General features: G+C 39.3%; 1 protein-coding gene across 1 annotated transcript in view; it reads left to right on the top strand.

The window, feature by feature from the left end:
* The window catches only part of LOC127640251 (peroxisome proliferator-activated receptor alpha-like), a 48,991-nt gene extending 37,121 nt beyond the window's left edge, over positions 1 to 11,870 (top strand). Inside the window, exons 6-8 of the mRNA XM_052122710.1 lie at positions 2,767 to 2,976; positions 3,319 to 3,562; positions 6,014 to 11,870. Coding sequence (XP_051978670.1) covers positions 2,767 to 2,976; positions 3,319 to 3,562; positions 6,014 to 6,258 — 699 coding nt within the window. The 3' untranslated portion in view covers positions 6,259 to 11,870. The remainder of the gene's footprint in view (positions 1 to 2,766; positions 2,977 to 3,318; positions 3,563 to 6,013) is intronic.
* Positions 11,871 to 12,278: the final 408 nt, after the last annotated feature.

Here is a 12,278-nt window from a genome sequence, read left to right on the forward strand (position 1 = left end):
AGTATTGGCCTAATTCTGCCCTGCATCCGTTGTTTGGTGTTTTTCTTTGGACTTTGAGAATTCGTTTACAGAAATCTAAATGTAGAGTTTCAATCGGATGTTTTTCCCAATTTGAAAAATCAAATTTGATAGAAGGACCCCACACTTCACTGCCATATAAAACAATTGGTTCAATTATTGATTTGAAAAGTTTGAGCCAAATTTGGATTGGGATGTCAATTTTGATTGATCTTTTGGCATAGATGCCCTTTGAGCTTTCTCTTTGAGTTCACTCTCTCTCTCTCTCTTTCTCTCACTCACTCACTCTCTTTCTTTTGCTCACACACTCTCTCTCCCCCTTTCTCTCACTCACTCTCTCACTCACTCTCTCACTCACTCTCTTTCTTTTGCTCACTCTCTCTCTCTCTTTCTCTCACTCACTCTCTCACTCACTCTCTTTCTCTCACATTCTCTCTTTCTTTATCTCTCTCACTCTCTCTCTCTCTTTCTCTCACTCACTCTCTTTCTTTTGCTCACACACTCTCTCTCTTTCTCTCACTCACTCTCTTTCATTTGCTCACACACTCTCTCTCTTTCACTCACTCTCTCACTCACTCTCTTTCTTTCGCTCACTCTCTCTCTCTCTTTCTCTCACACCCTCTCTCACTCACTCTCTTTCTCTCACATTCTCTCTTTCTTTATCTCTCTCTCTCTCTTTCGCTCACACACTCTTTCTTCCTCTCTCTCCCTTTATTTTTCTTTCTATCTGTTCTTCAAAGGCTATCTGTTCTTCAAAGGCTATCTGTTCTTCATTAAAGTTTGTACTGACAAATCTAGTAGACGTAGTTTCACAAAATGTTTATTGTGTGTGTGTACATGTCAACGAGGATGTGTTCCACCTCAAACATATTACCCCTCATGCATCTGCAACACTAGCATGATTGTTGTTTCCGCTTGAGCGTGGATTCCTTAGCGCCGTGCGCTGCAGGATGTCAGCCAGCTGTTGTAATGAGAGCAGCTGGATTAAGAAGTGTCTTTCATCTCCTCTCTGTCTCACAGTACGCTCCTCCTCTCTCACGGCCTTGTAAACAAGTCTGTTGTGTCAGGCTGACCTCTCTAATGGAGATGAGGAGTGTTCGAAGTTTTAGTCATCGCCATCTGAATTATTTCAGATTGTGAGGTTTGTGAAAAGACGACGTGGTACATATTGCTACATTTGGTTTTGTGTTGTCCTTTTGAAACATAAATACACAACTTTTTCTCACGTCCAATCTGTCTTTTCAGAATTTTAGCGCCAGTATTAACTTAATATAATTTCATGTGCATACTCACATTTTTGGCCTATTTTGGTCTTTCAGACGAAAACAGAAAAAAAAAATTTTTTTTAACTGGAAATATTTTATGGACAAAATTTTGGTGCATCCCTAATACCAAGATTTTTTACTACTATTATTAATGAAAAAAAATTACAAAATGTCAAACATTACAAAAATATATCAGTAAGGAGAGTCTGATAAAAGACCGCTTGTGTAACCCAGAGAAAATAATCTACAAAACAATTTAAAGGGATATTTCACCCAAAAATGTAAATTCTATATAATTTATTCACCATTACGTTTTTCCATGGAAAACAAAAGGAGATGTTGGGCAGTATATTACCAATTCTGTTGATGACAAAATGTTACCTCCCTCAATATATGTCTGCCGGCTCATGGTCAGGAATGTCGTAATCCGTGGACTCATTCGGTCCTCCACCCTTGTAGATCCATTCTGAATCACAATTCAGCATTTCTGTAGACGTGTAGTATATAGTCAACATCTCTTCCAAATCCTTCCATTCGTTTATATTTGCCTTCATAACGGTTTAAACTCCCAAACACTTGCATCTAAAGATATGTCAGCCGAATGCTGAAGCAAAGTTCATGTAAGTCAACGGGTGCTAGCATGATATTTGTGCGAACTTCGTCCGAATTTTGTCCAGGGGCCGGATTCGCGAAACTTTCTTAAAAAAAAAATTCTTGTTAACTACTCTTTTCTTCTTATTTTCGACCTCAAGAAAAACAATTTTTTGTATTTTATTATATTTCTTTTTCTCCCCAATTTGGAATGCCCAATTCCCAATGCGCTCCAAGTCCTCCTCCTAGTGACTCGCCTCAATCCGGGTGGCGGAGGACGAATCTCAGTTGCCTCTCACATGGCTTGTTGAGCGGGTTACCGCTGAGACATAATGCGTGTGGAGACTTCACGCTATTCTCCGCGGCATCCACGCACGACTCGCCACACGCCCCACTGAGAGCGAGAACCACATTATAGCAACCACAAGGAGGTTACTCCATGTGACTCTACCCTCCCTAGCAACCGGGCCAATTTGGTTGCTTAGGAGACCTGACTGGAGTCACTCAGCACACCCCGGATTCGAACTCACGACTCCAGGTGTGATAGTCAACATCTTTACTCACTGATCTACCCGGGCCCCCCTTAAGGAAAACATTAAGAACATTTTGTATTCCCAAAATACTTCTTTAGAATGTTCTTTAACCACTAGGCAACCCCACCTGATATTATTAACAAAAACAGCCTATTAATAGACACTTAATAGTGATAAACATGTTATTTTTAAATATTGGTAGTGAATTTTGAGTAAATATTGTGGAAAAATGTGCACTGATATAATTTATTTTCCATCAATCCGGTACTGTCGATTTCGGCCATTGAAAAACCCATATTGGTTGACGATTATACGGTAATTTAATTCGATATATGCTTCATTTTGATTGGTTTTTCCAGCCTTTTGTCATTCATGACATGGAGACGCTGCAGTTGGCTGAACAGACGTTTGTGGCGAGGATGGTGGGCACTTCCGGGGGACTGTTGAATAAAAACGCCGAGGTTCGAATATTCCACTGCTGCCAGTGCACGTCAGTGGAAACGGTAACCGAACTGACGGAATTCGCAAAGTCTGTGCCAGGATTCTCCAATCTGGACCTGAATGACCAGGTTGGTGCCAAATATGGGCAGCGTGTACTTTTAAAAAAAAACACAGGGCGCAATAAGCAGAAATTATTGCTGGCTTTACACTGAAAATAATTACGTGCTTTCTCTGTGGTAAAGTGTAATGTTATAGTTTGACACTAGGTGGAGCATGTGGTAAAATATGTAGATAATAATAATAATAAACTTTATTTTATATAGCGCCTTTTAAAGAGACCTCTCAAGGTAGAGCTTAACTTGAACTGATGTCGGAAGATTACTAATGATACACTCATATATCCCCCTTTCACATATGCTGATACTGTTAAATAAATGTGTTAATTGATTACAGTCTGTGTTCTTTAACAGGTGACATTATTAAAGTACGGCGTTCACGAGGCATTCTTTGCCATGTTGGCATCTTGCATGAATAAAGATGGTCTGCTGGTGGCATACGGTAGCGGTTTCATCACCAGAGAGTTTCTAAAGAGCTTACGACGACCGTTCAGCGACATGATGGAACCCAAGTTTCAGTTTGCGATAAAGTTTAATTCCCTCGAACTGGACGATAGTGATCTCGCACTGTTTGTCGCTGCCATCATCTGTTGTGGAGGTATAATTACCACCCAGAACACATTAGCAACCACTTACTAATGCCCTATTCATCTATATATGAACCTTAGCAACCACCTTGCAATGCCCAAGCAACCACCCAGATCTCCTTCGCAACCACCTAGAAATACCCAAACAACCAAATAGAACACCCTAGCAACGACATAGCAACACCACTGAAACGGCCCAGAATACCATTGCAACTGCATAGCAACTTGTTAACAACCACTTAGAACACCTTAGCAATGCCCTAGCAACCACCCAGAACACGTAAGCAACCACTTACTAATACCCTATCAATTTGCATTATTCAATCTGTAATAAACCCTAGCAACCATATAGCTACGCCAAGAACCACACAAAACACTTTTGCAACTACATAGTTGTCCTAACAACCACTCCATAGCAACTGCCCAGAACACCCTTGCAACTGCATAAAAATGTGTTAACCACTCAGAATACCTTAGCAACCACCTAGAAATACCACGGCAACCACTTAAAACACCCTAGCAATCACAGAGCAACACCAAAGAAACTGCCCATAGCAGTGTGTTTTCAATGACTTAGCAACTGCATAGCAATGCCCTAGCAACCATCAAAACAACCTTAGTAACAACTTAGGAATACCCTATTGATGTATGTGTTATTCAATGCACAGCATAAGTAACCATAGCAACAACCTTGAAATGACCAAGCAACCACCCATAACACACTTGTAACTATGTGGTAATGTCTTAACTCTTTCCCCGCCAGCGTTTTTTAAAAAAAAGTTGCCAGCCACCGCCAGGGTTTTGGACGATTTTCGCTAAACTTTAATGGCCCGCAGAATATTTTCTTCCATGAATATATGAAGATGCTATATATCAAAATAAAGATCTGGGCCTCTGCTTTTAGGCAAAAAAAAACGATTTTATTTTATCTTCATTTGTTCTTTTTTATTGCGACTTGAACAGAGGTAGGTTTTGTCAAAAAACAACATTTCAGACAAAAAGCTGATAAAAAGGCATGTTTATGTCTGATATTTTGAGCTTCTCAATACTCCACTTCTTCATGTTTGAGACGATCGCAGTCTGTTTCTTTGATCAAAGAGTTGCGTACTCTTTCAAAACATGCGCAGGGGTCTTCCTTACCGTATAACACCTAAAACACGGAAACCCGGAAAATTCCGTGTTTGGCGGGGAAAGAGTTAATAACCACTCAAAACACCTTGGCAACCACCCAGCAATGCCCATGCAACTACGTAAAACACCCTCGAACCTCATTGTAACATCATAGCAAGTGCCCAGAACACCGTAGCAACTGCATACCAATGTGTTTACAACCAATTAGAACACCTTAGCAACTACCTAAAAATGCTCAAGCAATTATTTAGAATACCCTAGCAACCATCTGGCAACACCATAGCAACTGCCCAGAACACTCAAGCAACTGCATACAACATACTAACCACCACTCAAAACACCTTAGCAATCACCTAAAAATGCTCAAGCAATTATTTAGAATACCCTAGCAACCATCTGCAACACCATAGCAACTGCCCAGAACACTCAAGCAACTGCATACAACATACTAACCACCACACAGAACACCTTAGCAACCACCTAAAAATGCTCAAGCAATTATTTAGAATACCCTAGCAACCATCTGCAACACCATAGCAACTGCCCAGAACACTCAAGCAACTGCATACAACATACTAACCACCACACAGAACACCTTAGCAACCACCTAAAAATGCTCAAGCAATTATTTAGAATACCCTAGCAACCATCTGGCAACACCATAGCAACTGCCCAGAACACTCAAGCAACTGCATTCAACATATTAACCACCACTCAGAACACCTTAGCAACCACCTAAAAATGCTCAAGCAATTATTTAGAATACCCTAGCAACCATCTGGCAACACCATAGCAACTGCCCAGAACACTCAAGCAACTGCATTCAACATATTAACCACCACTCAGAACACCTTAGCAACCACCTAAAAATGCTCAAGCAATTATTTAGAATACCCTAGCAACCATCTGGCAACACCATAGCAACTGCCCAAAACACTCAAGCAACTGCATTCAACATATTAACCACCACTCAGAACACCTTAGCAACAATCTAAAAATGCTCAAGCAATTATTTAGAATACCCTAGCAACCATCTGGCAAAACCATAGCAACTGCCCAGAACACTCAAGCAATGGCATACCAACATACTAACCACCACTCAGAACAACTTAGCAACTGCAAAGCAACTCAGCAACCACCAGAACCTCATAGCATCTCTATGGCGAGTTTTGCATTGGCAAGCACCTCTCTTGTTTTCTTCAAATGTAACATTCTAGTTCCTTGTTAAACAAATTTTACCATTATTGAAAAGAATCCACCAGCTTTTGTTTGCCAGTGATGTCATTCAATAGACCTGAGCTAATCTGTTTCTTACCCGACTTGTCTTCCAGATCGGCCAGGGCTGGTGAACGTCCCGCACATCGAACATATGCAGGAGAGCATCGTTAACATACTTCAGCTACATCTTAAGTGCAACCATCCCGATAACGACTTCCTGTTTCCTAAACTCCTACAGAAACTAGTGGACCTACGGCAACTGGTTACGGAGCACGCTCACTTAATACAGGAAATCAAGAAGACGGAAGACACGTCGCTGCATCCCTTACTGCAAGAAATCTACAGAGACATGTACTGAGTTGAGTTTGGCAATCTGAGGCTCTCGAACGGATTGTAGACCATGAATGATTCCTTATTCTAGTTTATTTCTGGAAAAGTATGGAAAAGGACATTCTCGGAGAGGGACGTTGTTCTTAGGGGCCCTCCAAACGGATCATTTTAAATGGGCCTCACGTGAACCACTATTCCTATGAGTTGGTGGGATTCTGGACAAAATGCATGGAAAGGGACTTAAGGGCTCCGATGGCAGTGTCCATGTTTGTTGGTTTATAGAAAAACTTAAGCAATGCCAGCTGAAACTGGACCTGTTTTTTTTTTTTGTGGTATTTTAAAAAAAATGCTTATTGGCTTGTTTAGGCCAGAAACTGTGAATATAAACCCTAAAATCAACTTCTTCATACAGAAATATTGATTTTTGTATTTACACAGTACATTTTGATAGCGAGAACTACCAGCCCCACACATTTTCAGCAAGAACGCACCTAAGTGACTTTACCGTAACTCGTGAAACTGTCGTTTTGTAACGCTACTACCATAAAACTTGACCTGTCATTATTTGTATAGCTCTCTTAATCACATACACTGTATCCTAATCAGGCAAAACAAGTTTCCAGCATCAAGTAATATGTCATTTCACACTGAAAACTAAAATGTTGTGCAACGTGATAAAATCAGCGAAAATGCTGCGTGACACAATAAAATCACAGCCTAAATTCTGCGGTGCAATAAAATCATCAAAATACTGAGTGAAATATAAATTGGCAAAAATGATATGTGACGCATTAAAATCAGCAAAACTGCTGCGTGACGCATTAAAATCAGCAAAACTGCTGCATGACGCATTAAAATCAGCAAAACTGCTGCGTGACGCAATAAAATCAGCAAAACTGTTGCGTGACGCATTAAAATCAGCAAAACTGCTGCGTGACGCATTAAAATCAGCAAAACTGCTGCGTGATGCAATAAAATCAGCAAAACTGTTGCGTGACGCATTAAAATCAGCAAAACTGCTGCGTGACGCAATAAAATCAGCAAATCTGTTGCGTGACGCATTAAAATCAGCAAAACTGCTGCGTGACGCATTAAAATCAGCAAAACTGATGCGTGACGCAATAAAATCAGCAAAACTGCTGAGTGATGCAATAAAATCAGTAAAACTGCTGCGTGACGCATTAAAATCAGCAAAACTGCTGCGTGACGCAATAAAATCAGCAAAACTGCTGAGTGACGCAATAAAATCAGCAAAACTGCTGCGTGGCGCGAGTAAAAATTCTACTGCGTGATGAAATAAAATAATAGCGATAATAATGCATGATACGCTAAAATTGCATTAAAAATGCAGTGCGATGTGATTAAATCAAACTGAATATGCTGCGTGGTGGGACAAAATCACAGTGAAATCCCGCGTGATACGATAAAATCTGCGAAAATGCTGCTTGATTCGAATAAATCTAACAAAATTCGATAAATTACATCCAATGTGTGATGCGATAAAAACACCTTAAAATGCTGCGTGATATGATAAAATCAGCAAAACTGCTATGTGATATAATAATATCAGCAGAAATTGTGCGTGACGCAATATAATGACAGCAAAAATGCTGCGACGTGATAAAAATACTGTGAAATGGCGCGTGATGCAATAAAATCATAGCGACAATTCAGTGCGATGCGATTAAAATCACAGTGAAAATGCTGCATGACGTGATAAATTCACAGCCAATCAGACCGTATTTGATGTTTAATAAGCAGCTAAACGGAGCTTGATTTAGACCAATGAGATTTTAACATGGGCGGAGCTACACTGGACAACGCGACAAAATTAGAAACCAAGCAAGCGGCAAAATACCGTGTTACGTCACAACTGGTTAGGACAAAATTCACATTTATTTGGAAGAGAGGATTTATCACATGCTGCTTTATTGCATCACGCCTGGTTAGTATAAGATATTAGCATCACGGTAACCTGGACATCGCGACTATGTTAGCATATCAGCGCAACTTTCAAGCACAAGACGCAGTGCCCACATTCCTATACCTCATGACCGAAGCCTTTGGACGTACACTTGATCTAACAGGTTGTTATGTGCTATTAAATGAATTATATAGCGATAAAAGGGCAAAGAAATGACATATATGGGCTGTTTTCATTTCACAACATATTAACGTTACAGCATTTGCACTGCAAGCAGTTTATTCAACTCAACAGAAAAACTGGTGAATTTGCATATATTATCCCTCTCCCGAAAATACTCAACTTGAAACTAATTTTTTCCATATTTTCTCTGAAAACCACCGTGCCTCTTCTGAACTTCCAAAAGGGTGCATTTTCAAACGTTACCTTTCTATTAAAAGCTAATTGTGTACAAATATACCTGCCGTTATCTACGTTAACAAATGCAAAAACTTGTATTTTAAGTTTTCCGCATGTCACAAGCTACCCATCCCAAAGTTGTTATCCGTTACGGGTGATAACAGATTATCGTCACTCGTAACTTTAAAAGAATTGCTCAAATCTTTAGCTACCTTTAATGCAAGAAACGTTGGGAAAATATATCTTGGTCACTACTCAGGGTGTTCACACTAACAAGGACTTTAGTTTCGAAAATATATATTTTTTAGATTTTCCGTTTCCGTTGATTTTTTTTTAGTTTTAATTGTTCGTAAATAGTTTTCGAAATGTACGAGTTTTAGTTTCATTTTTATTTCAGCTTTTTCGTTTTCATCCCCAACAACACAGCACTGTAAATACTGTCAATATGAGTTTCGCACAAAATTTCAGAAAGTCAGCAACTGCAACTGTGGTTGGTTGTTTCACACGTCAATAAGAGAGACGATTTCGTATTTTAAAAAAATCGTAGATTCGTAATCGCAACTTCGTTCGTATTTTAGTGCACGTTTATATTGTCAATTTAGTTTTCACTCATTCGCAAACTCCCTTTTATATTTTAAATGAACAAAAAAATATATTTTTTACTGCTAGTTGTCTTTGCGATAGTTTTCGCTAGCAATAGCAATATTAGCTTTGACACTCGCTGAAGGTCTCTATGTCAGTGAACTTTTGGTTGCTAATATGTTCCTACTCAACAAGTTGAAGAACTTTACCGCACCATAAGAGGTCGCTGTTGCTCATGTCACCAGAATTGCTAACTCTAGTTAGCACAAACATTTAGTTGCTACAAAAGGACTTTAGCGCACTTAACGTGTCAAATGTTTGATTTTTAACTGGAGACGATATAACTTTGTATCCCGTTTATCTTTTGAGGAATGCTTTGTAACGGCTCGGTATTATACACTACGCAAGATTGTAACTATATTGTTAATTCAAATGAATCTTTTTATACTAAAGCAAATGTATCTTTATTAATATATAGTAGGTATTGTGAGTTGTATGCAGTGCGGTGTAAATATGTGGAACGTGCAACCCGGTAGCAGCTTGATTTGCCATCTAAAGACACTTGCTTGGGAATTTGTGTTGCAATTTCCACATTCCTTTTGATTTTCCAGTGTGGAAGACCGGCACTCCTTTGAGCGCAAAATATTAAATGGAGCGTGCTGAGCAGTCCCTCCTTTTTTTTTATGTTGTTAGATATTAGCAAGCAAAATGTAATGACTTAGATTATCTATACTGCCATGTGACACACGTCAAGCCAATCAGCAAAGCACTATTTGGACATTTTCGTCAATTCATAATTGCAGTAAAATCACGTTTAGTGTGCATTGTTTATATTTGTCCTTTTCTCTTCTTTATTTCATTTTTGTCTAGTAATTATTTTCAAATCAGTTTATATGCTTACAGTAATGCTCAATGATGTAATGATGGTTGTTTGATGTGTAAATGTGTCAGTTTTAAAACGTTTGAAGACATTTGAATGCCGCGAGTTCGTCCTCGCGAATTGTCACTTGTGAGTATAATTATGTTTGGAATGGAACGCTACAATTGACTAAATACTGTGCAAAATATACTGTAGACTGCATACTACCTTTTAAAAGTAGCGTGCGATACAGTATGCATTATGCAATGTAAACTCTTCAAACACAAGTATGTAATACTGATGTCACGTGACCTTATCGCATCCGGTTATTGAAAATACTAAAACATAAAAAATGGTTGGGGGGGGCCTGGGTAGCTCAGTGGTAAAGACGCTGGCTACCACACCTGGAGTTCGAAACCAGGGCGTACCGAGTGACTCCAGCCAGGTCTCCTTAGCAACCAAATTGGCCTGGTTGCTAGGGAGGGTAGAATCACATGGGGTAACCTCCTTGTGGTCGCTATAATGTGGTTCTCGTTCTCGGTGGGGCGTGTGGCGAGTTGTGCGTGGATGCCGCGGAGAATAGAGTGAAGCCTCCATACGCGCTATGTCTCCATGGCAACGCGCTCAACAAGCCACGTGATAAAATGCACAGATTGACGTTCTCAGACGAAGCTGGGATTCGTCCTCCGCCACCCGGATTGAAGGGAGTCACTACGCCACCACAAGGACTAATGGTGCATTCACATACAACGCAAAGCGTTTCACACGGCACGATAACATACAAAGTCAATGCAAAGAGGCGACACAAATGAAGCGAATGGCGCAACTCGAACGTGCTAAATCGCTTCATTCGCGTAAAAATTTGCATTACACGTTGTCGCAAAAGCCTATCAGCATTCAGATTGTCTTAATGTCTCTGATGTACTCGCGTAATAGCAGAAGGATGAAAAATTGTATGACACAACGTCATACATGTACAGAGACCGGACGAAAAATGACATCGCTTGGAGGAAAGTGAGCGCGTGAAAATATGCGCGTCTACTTGATTCCAGCTATTGGTTGTACTTTACTATGAACCAAGTCGTAGAAGCCCCTCCTCCCGTCCTTTTCCGGAAGAGAAGTGGGAATACTATTGAGTTCGCGTTAATCGCGCGAACGCAAGTTTAAACACAATTTAATAATCCAGCGGTCGAACTTGCGCGAGAGCAACGCAAGGCGACAAATGTCTTCGCGTTGTGTGTGAACGCACCATTTGAGTGCATTCAGAATTGGGAGAAAATCCGAACATGACGCATATCTCTTCCTGGGCCTTTGATACAGATTGTAGAAAATGTAATGAGGACGGACGGAGCAGTTTATGGCACAGCTGGATGGCGTATTTTAAAGCATTGAATTCAGTTCACAATATCTCCCAGAGTAAAAAGTGACAGAGCGTTTTTGTCATGTATGCTAACGGAGCAAATGTATGCATCAAGTATTAAATTGTATTTTTGTGTTTAATTCATTGATTAAAATGAAATGTTCGATTGTCACATTAAAAGTGACACGTTTCTTTTCTTACTAGAAGGGATTTTAACAATATCAGGGAATTTTGTCACGGTCTTCCCGTAGCCGTAGCACATGTTACAGTAATGTACTGTTCTGCCTTTGTCGTTTCTAATAAATGCTTGATTTGAAAAAGCTGGTTGGTGCACAGATCTGTGAGTTTGTACTAGCTGTTGATTATAAGTATAATGATGCACAAACGCATCAGTGGTGGTGTTTATTTTCATTTTTGTTTGTTTGATTTGTTTAAGATGGCTTAACAACTAGATAAATGTTTGACAAATGTACGTATATATCTAGTCCTGTCACAAAATAAAAGGTATCTTTGTAAAACTCAAACAAGGGATTTATTTATTTATTTTCATAAAAACTCAACTCATTGCATAAAGCTCATACAGGGTTATAATGTGCAATATATTATAACCCTGTATGATGTGCAACATATAAAATGTGCAATATATAAAACTTTAATGTCCACTGTTTATTACAAATGTGCTATATAGACAAACCTGCCTTCAGTATTATACTCTTATAACAATATAGCCCACTCTTTAACTATAATACTGTATACACTCCATACACTCATTATAATACATATTAAAAATACAACAGAGTTTTTACATTTCAATGGTTTAAATGTTTAAACTTGGCTTTAAAAATAATTAATACATTTTCTGATATGTATGGAGGACAATCAAAGCATAAAATATTATTTTAAAAGTCATATACAAGCCTAAAT

This window comes from Xyrauchen texanus, chromosome 49 (assembly GCF_025860055.1).
Source record: "Xyrauchen texanus isolate HMW12.3.18 chromosome 49, RBS_HiC_50CHRs, whole genome shotgun sequence".
Lineage (NCBI taxonomy): Eukaryota > Metazoa > Chordata > Actinopteri > Cypriniformes > Catostomidae > Xyrauchen > Xyrauchen texanus.